The 22,650-nt window shown below is 37.2% G+C and overlaps 1 protein-coding gene and 2 long non-coding RNA genes across 11 annotated transcripts in view; all 3 read right to left on the bottom strand.

Annotated features, from left to right (window-relative positions):
• Positions 1-272: 272 nt before the first annotated feature.
• Positions 273-3,665, bottom strand: LOC128212829 (uncharacterized). Its single transcript, XR_008257620.1, has 3 exons — positions 3,512-3,665; positions 1,730-1,890; positions 273-384 (listed from the first exon to the last, which is right to left on the bottom strand). It is a non-coding gene; the product is annotated as an uncharacterized LOC128212829 (long non-coding RNA).
• Positions 3,666-5,933: 2,268 nt separating this feature from the next.
• On the bottom strand, positions 5,934-9,330 carry LOC128212844 (uncharacterized). The gene is made up of 3 exons (XR_008257625.1): positions 9,174-9,330; positions 7,404-7,564; positions 5,934-6,064 (listed from the first exon to the last, which is right to left on the bottom strand). It is a non-coding gene; the product is annotated as an uncharacterized LOC128212844 (long non-coding RNA).
• Positions 9,331-17,032: 7,702 nt separating this feature from the next.
• The window catches only part of LOC128213149 (microtubule-associated serine/threonine-protein kinase 3-like), a 115,679-nt gene continuing 110,061 nt past the window's right edge, over positions 17,033-22,650 (bottom strand). For all 9 annotated transcript variants that reach the window (XM_052918690.1, XM_052918692.1, XM_052918691.1 and 6 more), the window contains 3 exons: positions 22,136-22,344; positions 21,608-21,788; positions 17,033-21,224 (listed from right to left, as the gene is read on the bottom strand). In XM_052918690.1, coding sequence (XP_052774650.1) covers positions 20,425-21,224; positions 21,608-21,788; positions 22,136-22,344 — 1,190 coding nt within the window. In that variant the 3' untranslated portion in view covers positions 17,033-20,424. The remainder of the gene's footprint in view (positions 21,225-21,607; positions 21,789-22,135; positions 22,345-22,650) is intronic.

Raw genomic sequence — 22,650 nt, 5'->3', positions numbered from 1 at the left:
CTTAACATTTTTTTTGTATATTCTACATGTACGTGTAGCTCATGGTGCAATTCAAAACCTTTTCTATGTCTAAACGGAATTGTTTTCTTTTATAGAAACAGAAGGAATAAATTCGGACCAGAATTTTTTTCCGTCAAAACCGGAAAATCGAGATATCAGAGATCGACATAGCGAAATTTGACTGTTTACATTCACATTATCTTGAATCTGTGCAAGATTATTCTTTATAATTTTAAACATCAATAAACGTTTGTAAGGACAATGCAACACACTTTTATCGATAAGAAAATATTTATTAAAATAAATCAATATTTTAGTACACTCAATTTAGGAAACGTATCACACAATGTGGTGAGGGGTACAAGGCATCTGTCGCCAATGAACCTGAAACAATAAATAAAATACTGTATTGAGTAAATACTACTACTACAACTGTTGCTGCTGTTGCTACTTCTACTACTGATGCTAATGCCGCTACTACTACTACTGCTGCTGCTAATGCCGCTACTACTACTACTACTACTACTACTACTACTACTACTACTACTACTACTACTACTACTACTACTACTGTTGCTGCTGCTACTGCTACCACTACTTCCACTATCACTACCACTACCACCTATTCCCCTACCACTACTTCCGCTTCCACCACCACTATCACTACCACTACCACTACTTCCGCTACCACCACCACTACCACTACAACTACCACCACTTACACTACCACCACATCTACCACTAATTACACCACCACTTCCACAAGCACTACCACTACCACAAATACTACCACTACCACCACTACTACTACTACATCTTCTACTATACCACAAATACTACAACTACTACTACCACTACTTCTACTACCACTACTACTACCACTACTACTACCACTTCTACTATCACTACTACTACTACCACTACTACTACAACTACCACCACTTCCACTACCACTACTACTACCACTACTACTACAACTACCACCACTACCACTACCACTACCACTACCACTACCACCACTACCACTACCACTACCGCTACCACCACCATCACCACTACCACTACTACCAAAACCACTACCACTACAAACACTACTACCTCTACTACCACCACCACTACCACTACCACTACTACTACTACTACTACTACTACTACTACTACTACTACTACTACTACTACTACTACCACTGTTGCTACTACTACTTCTACTACTACTACCACTACTACTACCACTACTACTACTACCACTACTACTACCACTACTTCTACAACTACTACTACCACTACTACTACCACTACTACTACCACTACTAATACTACTACTACCACTACTACTACCACTACTACTATCACTACTACTACCACTACTACCACTTCTACTTCTACCACTACCACTACTACTACTACCACTACCACTACTACTACTACCACCACTACCACTACCACTACCACTACCACTACAACTACCACTACTACTACCACTACCACTACCACTACTACTACTACTACTTCACCAAAACAACTATATACAACTACTTCTATCAAAACTACTACGTATACCACCCACTACTACCACCCACTACTACCGACATTCCAGCCAATATATGCAGTCAAACAGTTCAAGTGGAAAGTAGTAATTAAGGATGAAATTTATGATTTACAGTTAACAGACTTGTCAATTATAATAACTTAAAAATGTGATAGAATTCAGTGGAACCGTTGTACTGACCTATTCACTCTACATACTCCACGGCCAACTTCGTCTCCGACAAATTCCAGCTGTCCCCATTGAATAAACACACGTCAGCCCACTTCTACATCTGACTGCGGCAAATCCTCCACAAATCTCCCCTTCGTCGGCTGTGCCGCCAAAACCTGCGCTTGACGACGCTGAAAGTAAGATACTACATGAGGAACAGGTTTTGCCATGGCTTATATCATGGCGACTGAAATCCTTTCCTAAAGTATAATTAAACCCCATGTTCCGGCTGCATACACACGTATTCATCATCACACGAGTGTGTTAATCAAAGAGAAACATAACTTTATGGAGAAATAAAACAATACCTAAGCCTTAGGCTAAGCTATTCTCTACACATAACACATGAAATTATCCGCAAATATACTTCCCACAAACGGCCCAGCTGTTGAACACACTGGAAGAAAATGCCAAGGAAAGAGAACATGGCTCCTTTTAGTCCAAATTTTTGTACGTTGACGGATATTTTACGATTTTTGAAGAATCCTGTCTATTATTTTAGACTAGGCTCCTTTCAGCCATACCCAGGGAACCAACGAACCATGAGTCCATTGATATATTTTACTTGCTTTGCGTTGTCACGTGGCAATCTCTCGACCAATTATATAAAATAACGATAATATAATAGGACCATTTATCTCGCTTTCAATACCTCCTCGCCAGCGAAATCTGTCTTATTGTAACCTTTGTTTGCAAAGGGACTGGCACCAAAAATGTTTTTTTCTGTAACGAATCTCAGGACAATTATCTAATAGAATGTGTTACGCTTTGATATCATAATTGTAAAAAAGTACCGGGTTCGAACCAGTGTCGCCAAAATTGCAGTCTAGCGTCGTATCCACTAAGCTACGACGGCTTACTCTAATTGGGTGACATAATTAAGGTATACACCTCCATCGGTAATATCACGTGATAACACCGACTAGCCAATCACGCATAAGGAATAAATTCTACCTGGTAGACATACCCAGTAATCTTTTTTAATGGACGAATACGAAATAACTGCTTAACTTAAATAAATTGTAAACTATGTGGTACTTCAGTTAGTAAGTTCCAATGCATTGTACACATCGATGTCAAGTTTATGTCAGTTTTTGACAATTTTCTTTTATTTTTCTCGCTATTTTATCATACGGAGTACAGCCCCTTTAATTAAAAAATGCGTAGGTCTTCGTCGTCTACACTATTTTCCCCCACAAAAGCGGATCTGACTGCTTGAAGAATGTTTCCAGAAAGTTAGTTTTTTTCACATTTTTCTTCGTCCATTTTTATGGGTAAAATGGTGAAGGAAGTTTTTTGGTAACAATACATTTGTTATAAAAAAACATTATAGACATACTAACTTTATTTTGAAGATTTCGCCGTCAATAACTAGTATATATAACCACTTGACTTATCATCAGCAATTTATATACTAATACTATCGCTAATTGATAAATACACACATTCATAAGTTAAGCATATGTATACCATTCAATTTAATCCATTCAACTCCTAAGTCTTGCTTTATTTCATATTAATTAAGAAAAATCAAGATGCAATGCTGAGCCAATAAATATATTTGAAAAAATAAGATTATTGTATCTTAGTTTAGATAACTCGTTATCATGAATTTCTTTCATGCATGTTTCGTAATGAGATCATATTTGACGATTTGAATGAGAAAAATATAACCAAGTTCAAAATGCATGAGTATACATTAAGACTTATAATCCTTATTGTATTTCAAATTTAAAATCAGTTTCAACTTACCAACAAGGCACACGATTAACAAAAGTATGATACACCTCCTCATGTTGTATGTTTTTGAAATTAGCTAATTTCCAGTTACATTCGTTCTTATATACAAAGTAATTGCGAAATCGCCAACCGATTCCCGGATCTTTTTATCACATGTTGTTTGTTTGTAAAAACGTAATATAGGTCATGATAACAAGATTAAGCAATAATAAGAGAGGTCTGGTTTTATTATTCTAATCCATCAGAGGTTGGACAATGATAGATGTAAGAGAATGGGTTTAAAGGGACTAGACACTGGATGATACAATTGAAAGAGAAAAAGAAAATTGTCAAAAACTAACATAAAATTGGTATCGTTGTGTGCAACGTATTGAATCTAACTTGCTGGTGTATCACACATATAACAACACATGTATCTTTCGCAGGTTTTGTGTATTTTTCCAATTCAAAATTTACTGGGTTTGTCTACCACGTTAATACCAGTCAAGTTAAAAATAGAGTCGGTATAGATCTATAAATATCTGTACTAATCACACGACTTTCAAATGCTTAATATACACACTAGCAACTGGGAAACCATTATACGCTGTTTTTAAACAGGTAAAGAGACAGCGACAAACTATTTTTTAATCATGTAAAGTGATGTATTATCGGCCTCAGTCTATCTCGAAATGACAATTCTATGCTTGTTTTGGGGGAATACTTGCCGATTTTGTGACCATCTGGTGTCTAGTCCCTTTAAGCCACATACTTTATCTTATCAACAACGTTAATACTCAGCTGTTAGTGCATATCGGTTGATAATGCGATGTGAGGTTGTAAGCGTAATTTGTCTCTCAACAAGGTTGTTTGTGTATTTTTTTATGGCATTAAACGGGATCTTGGTTGAATTTAAGGTTAAACAGGATCCTTTACGAATTAAAACATAAACAATATATTTTGTTGTCAGGTCACTGCTGGCCTCTCGCTGAGTCTTCCTCATAACACTCGTAGCTTTTCCAAAACGAGGTCGGCTTCAATCACCACATTACGAAGTAATTTCCAGACGATGTTGACTTCAATCACCATGCGCAACACATTATCTCCAAGATATGGTCTACTTCAACTCATCGCGATGCAGCATTTCTTGAGCGAGGCTCTAACCCCCCGCGCTACGCAGCATCTCCGGGATGAGGTCGATTTTACCATTTCCAGGGACGTAGCTGCTTATACCCGAATTCGCGGCTGAATCCTCATGATCCTGACAAAAACCAAACATTTCAGCCAGAGTTGCAATATGCGCACTTGACTAAATGTTGTGATGATCCTAACACTGACCATTTCCAGTACTAAATAATGCACAGAAGAACGCCCTGAATGCACCATTGTTTTTTTTTAATCGGTAGGGATAGTAGGTCCTTTTCAAGAAAAAAAAGCGTAAATAGGAGCCGAACAAAAAAGTAGGGATAAGTAGAAAAAGAAGGGACTGCAAGAAAGCATGTGATCTAGGAGTAATATTGGTCCCAGATGAGATTAAATGAAGTTAATTTAAAAATCTATTCTCAAAAACCATAAAATTATGGCGTTCACTACTTTTAATCACCCTGTACACTTAATGTAAAAACATGAAGGAACCATTGGGGATTTTATTTTATGAGATTGGCCTTTGGGCAAAATCCTGATATATTGCATAACAATGGTAAAAAGGTATAATGTTTTACAACAGCAGTCACAGGCTCTCCTACCGATGGGAAAATAATTTAATGCCATTCATATCAATACCAAGTCTGTATGTTGGATTAAGCTTTAAAATTAGAACCTTATTGTACCAACAATAAGTCTCACTTACAAAATCTTAGTATTTTTTGCACATTATAGATAATTATCGAATATTTTTACTTGATGCTGCTAATGGTACAATTCTAACCCTTGGCTTTTTCCTATCGTCATTATGTATCACGAATTGTTCTATGTATTGATCTATTCCTTTTCTGCTTTGTGATTACTGTTAATAAGTTCATAATACATATGTACCTCGTAACCATTACTATTTAATTGTAATTTGAGGTTTTCCTTTAGTAAATGATGCATTTAAAATAACACTGTCAAGCTATTCATTCTGTCAATATTACTTAGTCTCATACACCACATAATGATACTAAATTGTTTTATATTAAACCATGGAAATATGAAACATTTCACTTAACATTTTTTTTTTGTATATTCTACATGTACGTGTAGCTCATGGTGCAATTCAAAACCTTTTCTATGTCTATGCGGAATTGTTTTCTTTTATAGAAACAGAAGGAATAAATTCGGACCGGATTTTTTTTCGTCAAAACCGGAAAATCGAGATATCAGAGATCGACATAGCGAAATTTGACTGTTTACATTAACATTATGTTGAATCTGTGCAAGATTATTCTTTATAATTTTAAACATCAATAAACGTTTGTAAGGACAATGCAACACACTTTTATCGATAAGAAAATATTTATTAAAATAAATTAATATTTTAGTACACTCAATTTAGGAAACGTATCACACAATGTGGTGAGGGGTACAAGGCATCTGTCGCCAATGAACCTGAAACAATAAATAAAATACTGTATTGAGTAAATACTACTACTACAACTGTTGCTGCTGTTGCTACTTCTACTACTGATGCTAGTGCCGCTACTACTACTACTGCTGCTGCTAATGCCGCTACTACTATTACTACTACTACTACTACTGCTGCTGCTGCTGCTACTGCTACCACTACTTCCACTATCACTACCACTACCACCTATTCCCCTACCACTACTTCCGCTTCCACCACCACTATCACTACCACTACCACTACTTCCGCTACCACCACCACTACCACTACAACTACCACCACTTTCACTACCACCACATCTACCACTAATTCCACCACCACTTTCACTAGCACTACCACTACCACTACCACAACTACTACCACCACTACCACTACCACCACTACTACTATTACATCTACTACTATACCACAAATACTACAACTACTACTTCCACTTCTACTACTACCACTACTACTACCACTACTACTACCACTTCTACTATCACTACTACTACCACCACTACTACTACAACTACCACCACTTCTACTACCACTACTACTACCACTTCTACTATCACTACTACTACTACCACTACTACTACAACTACCACCACTTCCACTACCACTACTACTACAACTACCACCACTACCACTACCACCACTACCACTACCGCTACCACCACCATCACCACTACCACTACTACCACTACCACTACTACCACTACTACCTCTACTACTACCACTACCACTACCACTACCACTACTACTACTACTACTACTACTACTACTACTACTACTACTACTACTACTACCACCACTACTACTACCACTACTACTACTACCACTACTACTACCACTACTTCTACCACTACTACTACCACTACTACTACCACTACTACTACCACTACTAATACTACTACTATCACTACTATTACCACTACTACTATCACTACTACTACCACTACTACTATCACTACTACCACTACCACTACCACTACCACTACCACTACCACTACCACTACTACCACTACCACTACTACTACTACCACCACTAACACTACCACTACCACTACAACTACCACTACTAATACCACTACCACTACCACTACTACTACTACTACTACTTCACCAAAACAACTATATACAACTACTACTATCAAAACTACTATGTATACCACCCACTACTACCACCCACTACTACCGACATTCCAGCCAATATATGCAGTCAAACAGTTCAAGTGGAAAGTAGTAATTAAGGATGGAATTTATGATTTACAGTTAACAGACTTGTCAATTATAATAACTTTAAAATGTGATAGAATTCAGTGGAACCGTTGTACTGACCTATTCACTCTACATACTCCACGGCCAACTTCGTCTCCGACAAATTCCAGCTGTCCCCATTGAATAAACACACGTCAGCCCACTTCTACATCTGACTGCGGCAAATCCTCCACAAATCTCCCCTTCGTCGGCTGTGCCGCCAAAACCTGCGCTTGACGACGCTGAAAGTAAGATACTACATGAGGAAAAGGTTTTGCAAGATATCATGGCGACTGCAATCCTTTCCTAAAGTATAATTAAACCCCATGTTCCGGCTGCATACGCACGTATTCATCATCACACGAGTGTGTTAATCAAAGAGAAACATAACTTTATGGAGAAATAAATCAATACCTAAGCCTTAGGCTAAGCTATTCTCTACACATAACACATGAAATTATCCGCAAATATACTTCCCACAAACGGCCCAGCTGTTGAACACACTGGAAGAAAATGCCAAGGAAAGAGAACATGGCTCCTTTTAGTCCAAATTATTGTACGTTGACGGATATTTTACGATTTTTGAAGAATCCTGTCTATTATTTTAGACTAGGCTCCTTTCAGCCATACCCAGGGAACCAACGAACCATGAGTACATTGATATATTTTACTTGCTTTGCGTTGTCACGTGGCAATCTCTCGACCAATTATATAAAATAACGATAATATAATAGGACCATTTATCTCGCTTTCAATACCCCCTCGCCAGCGAAATCTGTCTTATTGTAACCTTTGTTTGCAAAGGGACTGGCACCAAAAATGTTTTTTTTCTGTAACGAATCTCAGGACAATTATCTAATAGAATGTGTTACGCTTTGATATCATAATTGTAAAAAAGTACCGGGTTCGAACCAGTGTCGCCAAAATTGCAGTCTAGCGTCGTATCCACTGAGCTACGACGGCTTACTCTAATTGGGTGACATAATTAAGGTATACACCCCCATCGGTAATATCACGTGATAACACCGACTAGCCAATCACGCATAAGGAATAAATTCTACATGGTAGACATACCCAGTAATCTTTTTTAATGGACGAATACGAAATAACTGCTTAACTTAAATAAATTGTAAACTATGTGGTACTTCAGTTAGTAAGTTCCAATGCATTGTACCCATCGAAGTTTATGTCAGTTTTCGACAATTTTCTTTTTTTTCGCTATTTTATCATACGGAGTACAGCCCCATTAATTAAAAAAATGCGTAGGTCTTCGACGTCTACACTATTTTCCTCCACAACAGCGGATCTGACTGCTTGAAGAATGTTTCCAGAAAGTTAGTTTTATCACATTTTTCTTCGTCCATTTTTATGGGTAAAATGGTGAAGAAAGTTTTTTGGTAACAATACATTTGTTATAAAAAAAACATTATAGACATACTTACTTTATTTTGATGATTTCGCCGTCAATAACTAGTATATATAACCACTTGACTTATCATCAGCAATCTATATACCAATACTATCGCTAATTGATAAATACACACATTCATAAGTTAAGCATATGTATACCATTCAATTTAATCCATTCAACTCCTAAGTCTTGCTTTATTTCATATTAATTAAGAAAAATCAAGATGCAAAGCTGAGCCAATAAATATATTTGAAAAAATAAGATTATTGTATCTTAGTTTAGATAACTCGTTATCATGAATTTCTTTCATGCATGTTTCGTAATGAGATCATATTTGACGATTTGTATGAGAAAAATATAACCAAGTTCAAAATGCATGAGTATACATTAAGACTTATAATCCTTATTGTATTTCAAACTTAAAATCAGTTTCAACTTACCAACAAGGCACACGATTAACAAAAGTATGATACACCTCCTCATGTTGTATGTTTTTGAAATTAGCTAATTTCCAGTTACATTCGTTCTTATATACAAAGTAATTGCAAAATCGCCAACCGATTCCCGGATCTTTTTATCACATGTTGTTTGTTTGTAAAAACGTAATATAGGTCATGATAACAAGATTAAGCAATAATAAGAGAGGTCTGGTTTTATTATTCTAATCCATCAGAGGTTGGACAATGATAGATGTAAGAGAATGGGTTTAAAGGGACTAGACACTGGATGATACAATTGAAAGAGAAAAAGAAAATTGTCAAAAACTAACATAAAATTGGTATCGTTGTGTGCAACGTATTGAATCTAACTTGCTGGTGTATCACACATATAACAACAAATGTATCTTTCGCAGGTTTTGTGTATTTTTCCAATTCAAAATTAAATGGGTTTGTCTACCACGTTAATACCAGTCAATTTAAAAATAGAGTCGGTATATGTCTATAAATATCTGTACTAATCACACGACTTTCAAATGCTAAATATACACACTAGCAACTGGGAAACCATTATACGCTGTTTTTAAACGGGTAAACTCAGCTGAGACAGCGACAAACTATTTTTTAATCATGTAAAATGATGAATTATCGGCCTCAGTCTATCTCGAAATGACAATTCTATGCTTGTTTTTTGGGGAATACTTGCCGATTTTGTGACCATCTGGTGTCTAGTCCCTTTAAGCCACATACTTTATCTTATCAACAACGTAAATACTCAGCTGTAAGTGCATATCGGTTGATAATGCGATGTGAGGCTGTAAGCGTAATTTGTCTCTCAACAAGGTTGTTTGTGTGTTTTTTTTATGGCATTAAACAGGATCTTGGTTGAATTTAAGGTTAAACAGGATCCTGGTTAAATTTTCTTTCAAATTTACCTTTTTTTAATTAACATATAAACGCAGTTTCAATTGTTTTATTTTTATTATTATTATTATTATAATAATAATTTATTATTATTATTATTATTATTATTATTATTATTATTATTATCATTATTATTATTATTGGCACAGAGTAGATTTGACTGGCACCATTAACGTTCGTTTGTAAATTAAACAGTCGCTTGTTGCCAATCACCTACAAGCATTAAAGCGACATTCCCTGGGGCTGTATTCACGAACATTTTTTATAGACTCAAACTCAGACTCAGTCTCAGTCGCAGTCTATGCTGAGACTATTTTGAATTTCGTATAAACGCTGTTTCACTTATTTTATTATTTTTAAACAGTCGCTTGTTGCCAATCACCTACAAGCATTAAAACGACATTCTCTGGTCTTGTCAATTTATTGTTTGCACTTTGCCAGTGTACTGTCTGATTGCCCCTATCTTAGTGCTTGGTTAAATTAAAGGCCACTTGAGCCGTATTCATAAAGCACCTGAATGAGTTTTAACTTGAACTGTTTCAATAAGAAGCTTTAGGAATACGGCTCCAAGACTTGTGAATATATGGAATGCAAATAAAATGAGCTCTATTGTTTGCAGTTTTAATAAATTCAATTACATTTAATCTATTTCTCATATCTACACAGACAGTATAGCCGGGGAAATGGGCCGTGTTTTTACCTTTCAGGTAACCCCGCTCTTCCCCGGACCTGGGGGGGGGGGCTTGGTTACAATTGACTGGTGCATAAAATGCACTTTTTACGATATTTTTTTTATTAAGAATGGCGGACCATTAGGAGTGTCAAAACTAAGGTGGAGCCCATCATCAAATGTTGATATTCGCTCAAATATTGTCTTTGAAGACCACCATTTTGAATACTGCTAGTAATACAATTCAGCAAAGTATTGTAGCGTGATGGGTTTTACGTGACGCTTCCAATGTATTTTTAAAGGTAAATATATTTATACTGTATAAGTCCTTGTGGCCGAGTGGTGAAGGCGTCAATGTTCTATATCTTTCTGTACTGAACCGGCTTGGGCTCGCTCCCATCTACAAACATATTTGTTTATGCTGTAATTGTATATTTTTTCTGCAATTTCGGTATCAAAGAGTATTTTTTTTACAAATAAGTGTTTTCAGATCCATAACTGGGAACAATAATTTCTGGTCCAGAAATATGAGCGAATCCCTTTATATTTTTAATGTGCATAAGTGTATAGCACTGGCACATGGGACCCCCGTTTTCCATCCAACGTGGAAGACGGTGTTTATGAGTTGGTGCTGACTAAAACGATTGAACCTTCTTCCCTGGACAGACCTTTAAGTGTCTTACCACTAGACCACGGCTCCTCTACCAAAAAGTATTCATATTGTCGAAATAACGCATCAGTCAATTGTAACCACGGCTCCCCCAGGTCCGGGGAATAGCGGGGACTTTGACTTTTGGTCCAGCCAAGCCCGGGTAAAATCCCCGCCCTGCGGGGACGAACTGCTGGTTAAATCCCCGCTAAACACCCCCGAACCCAATGGACTATTCTCCGCTATTTTTGGCGCGAAGACAAAACCACCGCATTCACCCGGCACTGCGGGGCCATCTGGAAGGTGAAAACACCGCCTTTTTCCCCGGTTATCCCCGGTACACCCCGGACCTGTGGGGGCCGTACAATTGACTGGTGCATAAAACGTACTGGACTACGTACCACCTGCCCAAATGTGACGTCACAAACGAATGTGACCACTCTTTATCGAAAGGACTGCTCCCGCCGTTTTTTTTCTTAGTTTAAACATATTTATTTTACAACGATTGTGAAACAAGTCATAACAACATTACATTAATCACTCTCGTTGGCACGATTTTACGCGAGTGTGTGGTTTTGTGTGTTGTGGGGGAAAACCGAGAACCCGGAGAAAACCCACTTGTCCGGCTTGGTGACCACAAACCAAACTCACATGCGCCCAAGCCGGGAACCGAACCCGGGTCGCCTAGGTGAGAAGCGAATGCGCTGTCCACTTCGCATTTTTCAGAAATGGAAGGTATGTTTTATAAAAAAAAATGAAATCAGCTTCTAATTGAAACCAATACAAATATCAGTATTCGTATGGGAGTTTAAATCAGTCCGTTAACACAAACCCACACAAAACATTAGGTCTGATAGTAAACATTGGACACATTGTTTGCCTTATCCGGGACGTCACAACGTCAAATTTTAGAATACATAAGATCAACATCGTTATCAGATTGGATTTATTCGATTTGTTACTTCTCGCGATCAGACGTAAATAAAAGAAAATGTCGCTAAAATGGTAGTTTGAATGAAGGTGTTCATACCAAAGGGCACCGTCTTATTAACGAATGGAGCTGTTCATACCAAAAGAGCATCATCTCATTAACGAATGAAGCTGTTCATACCAAAGGGCACCATCTTATTAATTGATGAAGCTGTTCACACCAAAGGGCACCATCTTATTAATTGATGAAGCTGTTCATACCAAAGGGCACCATCTTATTAATTGATGAAGCTGTCCATACCAAAGGACACCATTTTATTAATTTATGAAGCTGTTCATACCAAAGGGCACCATCTTATTAATTGATGAAGCTGTCCATACCAAAGGGCATCATCTTATTAACGAATGGAGCTGTTCATACCAAAGGGCACCATCTTATTAACGAATGGAGCTGTTCATACCAAAGGACACCGTCTTATTAACGAATGGAGCTGTTCATACCAAAGGACACCGTCTTATTAACGAATGGAGCTGTTCATACCAAAGGACACCGTCTTATTAACGAATGGAGCTGTTCATACCAAAGGACACCGTCTTATTAACGAATGAAGCTGTCCATACCAAAGGACACCGTCTTATTAACGAATGAAGCTGTCCATACCAAAGGGCACTATCTTATTAACGAATGAAGATGTCCATACCAAAGGGCACCATCTTATCAACGAATGAAGATGTCCATACCAAAGGGCACCATCTTATTAATTAATGAAGCTGTCCATACCAAAGGGCACTATCTTATCAACGAATGAAGATGTCCATACCAAAGGGCACCATCTTATTAACGAATGAAGCTGTCCATACCAAAGGGCACAATCTTATCAACGAATGAAGATGTCCATACCAAAGGGCACAATCTTATTAATTCATGAAGCTGTCCATACCAAAGGGCACTATCTTATTAACGTATGAAGGTGTCCATACCAAAGGGCACCATCTTATTAACGAATGAAGCTGTCCATACCAAAGGGCACTATCTTATCAACGAATGAAGATGTCCATACCAAAGGGCACAATCTTATTAATTGATGAAGCTGTCCATACCAAAGGGCACTATCTTATCAACGAATGAAGATGTCCATACCAAAGGGCACCGTCTTATTAACGAATGAAGATGTCCATACCAAAGGGCACTATCTTATCAACGAATGAAGCTGTCCATACCAAAGGGCACTATCTTATCAACGAATGAAGATGTCCATACCAAAGGGCACCATCTTATTAATTGATGAAGCTGTCCATACCAAAGGGCACTATCTTATCAACGAATGAAGATGTCCATACTAAAGGGCACTATCTTATTAACGAATGGAGCTGTCCATACCAAAGGGCACTATCTTATCAACGAATGAAGCTGTCCATACCAAAGGGCACCATCTTATTAACGTATGAAGCTGTCCATACCAAAGGGCACCATCTTATTAACGAATGAAGATGTCCATACCAAAGGGCACTATCTTATTAACGTATGAAGCTGTCCATACCAAAGGGCACCATCTTATCAACGAATGAAGATGTCCATACCAAAGGGCACCATCTTATTAATTAATGAAGCTGTCCATACCAAAGGACACTATCTTATCAACGAATAAAGATGTCCATACCAAAGGGCACCATCTTATTAACGAATGAAGCTGTCCATACCAAAGGGCACAATCTTATCAACGAATGAAGATGTCCATACCAAAGGGCACCATCTTATTAACGTATGAAGCTGTTCATATCAAAGGGCACTATCTTATTAACGAATGAAGCTGTTGATACCAAAGGGCACCATCTTATTAACGAATGAAGATGTCCATACCAAAGGGCACCATCTTATTAACGTATGAAGCTGTCCATACTAAAGGGCACCATCTTATTAACGAATGAAGATGTCCATACCAAAGGGCACAATCTACTTTATGAATGAAGCTGTCCATACCAAAGGGCACCATCTTATTAAAGAATGAAGCTGTCCATACTAAAGGGCACCATCTTATTAACGTATGAAGCTGTTCATATCAAAGGGCACCGTCTTATTAACGAATGAAGCTGTTCATACCAAAGGGCATCATCTTATTAACGAATGAAGCTGTCCATCTAAAGGGCCCCATCTTATCAACGAATGGAGCTGTTCATACAAATGGGCACCATCTTATTAACGAATGAAGCTGTCCATACTAAAGGGCACCATCTTAGACGAATGGAGCTGTCCATAGCAAATGGCACCATCTTATTAACGAATGGAGCTGTCCATACCAAAGGGCACCATCTTATTAACGAATGGAGCTATCCATACAAAGGGGCACAATCTTATAAACGAATGGAGCCATTCGTTCCAGAGGGCACCATCTTATTAACGAATGAAGCTGTCAATACCAAAGGGCACCATATTATTAACGAAAGAAACTGTCCATACCAAAGGGCACCATCTTATTAACGAAAGGAGCCATTCATTTCAAAGAGCACCATCTTATCAACGAATGAAGCTGTTCTTCCAAAGGGCACCATTTTATTAATGGATGAAGCTGTATATACCAAAGGGCCCCATCTTATTAACGAATGGAGCTGTCCATAGCAAAGGGCACCGTTTTATTAAAGGATGAAGCGGTTCATACCAAAGGACATCGTCTTATTAATGAAAGAAGCTCTCCATACCAAAGTGCACCATGTTATTAACGATTAGAGCTGTTTATATTAACAAAGGGCAGTATGTTTTTAACGATTTAAGCTGTTTATATATACAAAGGGCACCATCTTATCAACAAATGAAGCTGTTCATACTAAAGGGTACCCTCTTATTAACGAATGGAGCTGTTTTATATATACAAACGGCACCATCTTATTAAAGAATAAAGCTGTTTACACCAAAGGGCACTATCTTATTTAAGAATAAAGCTGTTCACACCAAAGGGCACCATCTTATTAACGAATGAAGCTGTCCATTCCAAAAGGCACCATTATTAACGAATAAAGCTGTTTATACTAAAGGGCACCATAATAAGCTTTATTATATTTTCAGGTCATGTTTTGTAGACAGCTAATTGTGTTTATTTTATAGGGTTTCTTTGCACGTGAAAATATTTTGAACTTTTTGTTCATTCAAAATTACTTTCTTATATCAAAAGTTGCAAGTACATGGTGAAGCACAACGTTTTCGGGCAAAAAGTGGTTGCTATCCAGTAAAGCAAATTTAAAGAAAACAAAATGATTACAATTATCCGGTTCAAATTCTTATCATTTGCATTTTTAGAACATCTCAGTATTTTGATTTTCTGAAAAGTTTTAGACCTGCTACACCAATGTTATGAAACCGTTAAACGAATCAATGGGAAAAACAGTCCGAAGAAAAATGAGTGCGAATGATAACAAATCATCTAAACACTGCTAAATAAGGAATACGAACGTCACGAAATGTCAAAACAACCTGTGAAAATAATATTCTTGGTGATTAGATTTGCAAAGAGTAAATATATAACAATGTTTATGCAGTTTCAACGTTTTCTTCCATTAAATCAATGCCCGCGCAAAACGCAAATTCTCTTCCATCAATAGATTAAACGTCTAAAGGCAAACTGGTATGGGTATGACACCGGAAAAGACGGAATTCGCCGAATATCAATGCGAAAAGGACGTAAAACAACGGAAAGCAAGGCAAACAGCAAAAACGATCCTGCGAAAAGCGAAATATTTCACGAAAAGCAAGTAATTCACACGGAAGAGACGACGTCACTATCACCTTATCCCATGGTGTTGTATCCATGCATACAGTCGAACACTGTTGGCTCGAACTCGTTTGGCGGGATTTCCTCATTGGCTCAAACTGGGTGTAAGCATAACCATTAGGCTCGAATTCCCGGCGGCTCGAGGTATTTTCGCCGGCCCCTGGCACTTCGAGCAAACGAGTGTCGACTGTATATGATATTAATCTAAATGATGCTCAGCCGAAATGCTTCAAACGCCTGCTTGATATGCACACGGCCAGCGCCCTCGTTGCTTCCGTGTGGCATCTCCAATTCATGAGGTGTTCGGCAAATGATACTGATTTCAGGGTATGTATTCATGTTGTTTAAAAACGATTTGCACAGCAATGAGTAATCAAACTTTGTAGAATCATACGGTGTGCCCCTGATTATGGGCCCGTCGGGTCAAAATGCAGGCATCTACATAAAAAAATGGAACCATTTTGTGGACAGTCTAGATGCCACATTTTATTAGTTCATGCAACTTGGCCAGAATAGCGAGGTCTTTTTAGTATTATATTATCATTGGAACAGTGTCGGTCACTATCTCGAGCGGCAAACACTATAAAGCCAATCTTTACGAAACTTAGTCAGGACATACGTGTCATGTCCTTTTTAAGCATTTACAAGTTTATGGTACCAGGTGAGCCTAAATAAGTTGTTGTTTGCAAAGCAAAATATATATGTATTGTCCATCATTTATTTATGTTTTTTCAACAGCTGTGCGTTTGTTAATAAAAGCCAAACAAAAGCCTCAAGAACAATACAACCAATGGACAGCTCCGTGTCACTATTTAAATGCTCAGACACTCTCTGAAAATGTTAGTAAAACTGAACAGGTAGTAGGTCCCATTTTGGGAGGGTATGAGACAGGAGTTAGGCAGAATGTGCATACAAAACACTCGTCAACATTTTTGTCAGCTCAGCACCACCGACGAATTTATTAAATATATAAAATGACAAATAATAAAAAAGAAGAAAACAACAACACAATTAACGCAGATTACTAAGCCATGAAATGTAGTTTATACCAGTCAAAATGGTGACCCCAAAATGAAAACAATATTGTCATCCTGTTTAGTATTTTTTTCATAAAGCTTATTCAATTAGTTATTGTGATACATAGATAAAGAATACGTACATGATACATGTATTCAATCTCCATGTAAAAAGTAACTGAACTGTAATACTAACAACCAGAGAGAACATTGGTTTTACAGCAAATAGAAATAACTGGGTTGACCGGAGAGATATAAAAGCTGAGTTTCTTTTTAGTACAAATAAACTCATCAGAATATCCCCTCTAATATAGACAGATGTTTAAGATGAATTTTCTAATAACAATTTTAATATGTTTTTTTTCTTGGAACAAGTTGGAAACTATTTCTTAGAACAAGTTTCAGATGTTTTTTCTTCGAAACAGTTTAAGATGATTTTTCTTTGAACTAAATGACCTAGGAAGATTTCTTGATCTGCTTATTATATGTAAACTAATGACCTAAAATAAAGATTATTCAATATTTGTTTCAGTTCTTTTAGATGTATTATGGATTTATGGGAAATGGCTCGAGGTCATCAACTCACATTCAACAGATGATACCCATATTTAACAAAGTACAAAAATATCTATTGTTACAACATATATATGCCTATCCTGAGAATGCATTGTAAGCACTTGAAATATAAACTTGATATAGCAAGCAATTTGTACGGAGCAGCAAAGTTTAACACTGCAAAAGGCCGGCAACTTCACCATCAGCAAAAGTGACATACATGTATACAAACATTCAGCAACAACACCAACATCTGAATTTGAAAATGCAAAGAGAACATTTTAAGCTGACATTTTACAGATAGACTTAAAACAAGAACAACTCTGCACTACATACATACACATAGGAGGGTACATGAACCTAGCAGCGATAGGTCATGACATGCATCTAACTGCAGTATATATGCATGTGTATCTACATGCACATAACAGGGATATATACATGTGTGTATCTACATGTATGTTACAGCGATATATACATGTGTGTATCTACATGTATGTTACAGCGATATATACATGTGTGTATCTACAGGTACGTTATATGTGTATCTACATGTACGTTACAGCGACATATACATGTGTGTATCTACATTTACGTTACAGCGACATATACATTTGTGTATCTACATGTAGGTTACAGCGATATATTTACAGGTGTATCTACATGTACGTTACAGCGATATATACACACGTGTATCTACATGTACGTTACACCGATATATACATACGTGTATCTACATGTACGTTACAGCAATATATACACACATGTATCTGCATGTACGTTACACGGATATATACACACGTGTATCTACATGTCTGCATGTACGTTACACCGATATACACACACGCATATCTACATGTATGTTACACAGATATATACACACGTGTATCAACATGTACGTTACACCAATATATACACACTTGTATCTGAATGTACGTTACACCCATATACACACATGTATATCTACATGTACGTTACAGCGATATATACACATGTGTATCTACATGTACATTACAGCAATATATACACACATGTATCTGCATGTATGTTACACTGATATATACACATGTGTTTCTGCATGTACATGGACAGAACAGTGATATATACACACGTCTACCTACATGTACATTACAGCAGTACATACATACAAACATGAATCTACATACAGTCGTACTTAACTTCTTTCCCAGCATGTTCTAGACTATACTAACTATATCTATAAGAACACATTTCTTGCTTATATGTGAATTCATCTTGTTCTTAACAACTCTGTTATAAACTTTCTTAAAAAGAAAATTTCAAACTGTTAATTCCGCAATTCAACACCAAATGTTCTTTTGTACATAATCTAATAAGGGTATTGAGGCAAATAATCCTCAGTGGTAAATACAGATGATTTCTCTAAACTTACTGAACTGAGAAAAACATCAAATGAACAATTAACAATAAAATATTTATTTTGCACATAATCAGAAAAAAATCCAGTGATAAACTTCAATAGTATCTATAAAGAAATACACAGAAAAAGATAACATTTAGTTAAATTATGTGAACACAGTAATTTGAAAATTATCACAGACACGTTCATAATGTAACAAAAACCAACTGGTGTGGTGAACCAGAGACCAATCTTCCTTTAGTATTGAATAATAAATATTCCATCCGAAGGCCAGACTTCATTTTTTTAGATTCTCATTCCGAAATATAACCAGCATGTTTTTTTTTAATTTATATTTATAAGCTCAAAAGCTTGCTGTACGTTCAATTTTGATGCCGTGTTTTCCAAATTATCCAATTTCCCCCAAATATTTGTTAGATAAAAAAACATCAGGGTGGAGTTTTATTTTACCAGAAATGAGAAATGAGAAACTAAAAAAAATACTAAGACCTTACTTAAGGCTTGGTTAAATATAATGTCTAAGATTCAAATACAAAATTAAAGTGATATTCTGCGAACATCAATTCTTGTAAGACATATAACCAGGCTTTTCTTACACTAAATGCACAATTTCAAAGGGACATTCAGACATTATTTACAGTGAACAATATTTACAGCAATATTTACTATTTGCCCTATTTACAATTTGTACAAACTATAGTGATTTACGAACATGGGTGATTACAAAATAACAAAAAACTGAACTTATTTATACAATTCAACATATTAACAACATAACAAACACTATATTGACTAAGACGTGTTATAAATATAAACGCATACTGAAGTTCTTGATAGTGATATTTTCTAGTGATCTTAGAAAAAAATCACTATTAATTCTGTTTTAAATGTATATGTATATGACCGCAACAATTGACGACTTGATATAAACCAATATCTATGTATAAACCGTTTTGCTTTCCACATGCAAGAACAGAATTGTAATGCCATTTTCTTGTCAGTCATGATTAACCATACGTTCCTCTCTACAGGTGATATTTTCTTCATTGTTAACAACAAAACCTGACAGGTAAAGTTACGTGAGAAAAGGCAGATATGTTTCATCACAATTCGTAAGACCCATTTCATTCATACTGTAACTTGGTCAAGTAACAGCAATTTTTGAAAGACATATTTCTTTTCTGAAGCAAGCACTAAGCTACACATTCAAAATAATGTAAACACAAAACAACACACAAAAATTCTGAGCACTTCGAAGTAAATAAAGCAAATGATGTGATAAATTAAAATAAATATACAATTATATACAAGTTCTATATACAAAGGATGGCTTTGAGTACTCCTAACTCACGGTGGATCCAGCGACTTGCTTTTATGTTCTTGCAGGGAGGATTTCCGATGCTTCTCAGCCGAGTTTGGATGCAAGAGTCTATCGGGGGAGAGAGCTCTACGTAACAGCGGTGAACCACTTTGTTCTGAGCGAGGTTTTGAGAAAGATGGGCGCTTTGCTATCCCAGCTGACCCAGAACCTTGGAGGAGATGGCCGGGAATTGTTTTCTGTGGCTGGTGCGATGCGCCAACTTGGTGGCCTTGGGTAAAGGCAAGAGGGCTGGGGCTCCGAGTGGGAGACACGGGCATCGGGGAGGGGGAGGGGGTCCGGGCAAGTGGTGACAGCGGAATGTTGTGAACTGATTTCCTGCGGCAAGGCGACTTGAGACTCTGTGCTCGTTTGTGTTTTAAGCCGGTCAGTGTGCTCGGTCGCCCGTAATTCTGGGAGTGGGCCTGTGCTGCGGGAGAGTTGGGTGAACTGGAATTTGGAGAACTACTGTTTGAGGAGGTGTGACCAGATTCTGGAGACCATGTCATTGAAAGTGGAGACGATTGTATTCCTGGTTTGAATGTCACAGCAGAAGTGTCCCCAAACGACCATGATTTACTGAATGGACTATTGCCGCCTCTATATGCACTACTCGGGGTCAATGGTGAACATTGGCTCAGTTGACTGGCCACATGACCTGACTGTTCTGCACGCTTTGTGCTCAGCCGACGAAATAGAGATCTACTCTTCTTCTTCTCGCCAGTTTTCTCTCTGCCTCCTTTTTTCTTGGAACGTCTTGCCATTTTTCCAGGACTCCTCTTTTTAGCACCTGGTTGAATAATATACAGAGTTTAATAGTGAAATTAAGGATATGGATATAATGTATAAGATTAACAATTATTGTACATTTAAAGAAATTCCAACATGAAGCAAATTCTCACAATACTCTCATTGAAGTTCAATTGTATCCAGAATTGCTAAGCTTCCTCTTATCCTGAATGGTTGGCACATTATAGCTTATGCTTGAGTTCATACTTCAGGACATATTCTTATGCTTTCCTGATTGCCTTTTTTTCCTTTTTCCAATCATGTAATGAAATACACTATCAAACAGAAAGCAACCTTATTTTTTCTTTTACCAAACATGTTATGAAATACACTATCAAACTGAAAGCAGCCAACTCTTAACCAATCTCTATATATTTGACTTACCAGTTTGTATGGAGGAGCCCTCGAGGGGCACAGCCCTTATTCTCAGCTCTCCCTTCCCCTTCAGTATGAGCTGTACAACGTGTGTGTGGAGAAGTGAGTGTATCGGCTCCTCGTTTATGTGGGTCAGTAAATCACCCGGGCGCAGGCCTGACTCAAATGCCGGGCTGTTGTCCTCTACAGCCTGCAAAGAATGGGTATTTATTTTATACTTGAGATGATTCTACTTACACCTTAGCAACTAGGGTCGTACTAAAAAAATCTAATAGTGGATTTTCAGATTGTTTCCATTTTTTAATTCTCTATGTAACTTGACTGGGTTGCTTTAGTTTTAATTTAGTATTTATGTTTTTCATGTCTTTCAAGGTTTTAATTTGGTGTTTTTATTACAACTATCTTGAGTAAGTAAAAAACATGCAAAATATGAAACAAATCTTGAACATATTCAACCTATTCGTTGTAAAGGAAATAATAAATTCAGTTAATATATCATACCTTCTTACAATTGGTAAAGTAAACTATGTCACATACCGTTACAATATGCTGTAAATTATATGTGTTCGTCTCTCCAAGGTACACTCTGATGGCCTTCAGAGTAAACCCATACCCACGTGGCCCCTTTCTGATCACAATAGGGGGTTTAAGGGTCTTTGCGAGGGGTGACATATCCCGGGAGGGGGACCCATCTCGCGAGCTCGTGCTGGAACATGGCGAGTCAGCAGGCTGGTTACTGAAGTCACCTGAAATAAAGGAAAAACTTAAGTAAACCTGGGAGGAAACATGCGCCCAGTGTAGGGCTTGAACTCACAACCGCCGGAACACTAGCACAGTGCTCTAACCAACTGGGCGGCTGGTTCTAACCCACACACACTACAAAACTGATAACTAAAAATTTATACTTCTTTCTATAAGCTGAATTATGATGGAGGAGCTCCAGTCCATTTCCTGGGTAGAAACCAATCCTGGTTTCCATTGTGGGAGGTCATGAGAATTCTATGAGATTACTTATGCCCTTTATTCACCATTATGCAACCACATTATATGTT

This window comes from Mya arenaria, chromosome 13, assembly GCF_026914265.1.
Source record: "Mya arenaria isolate MELC-2E11 chromosome 13, ASM2691426v1".
NCBI lineage: Eukaryota > Metazoa > Mollusca > Bivalvia > Myida > Myidae > Mya > Mya arenaria.
Note: the sequence above shows the minus strand (reverse complement) of the source record. Positions and strands in the feature narration are given on the sequence as shown.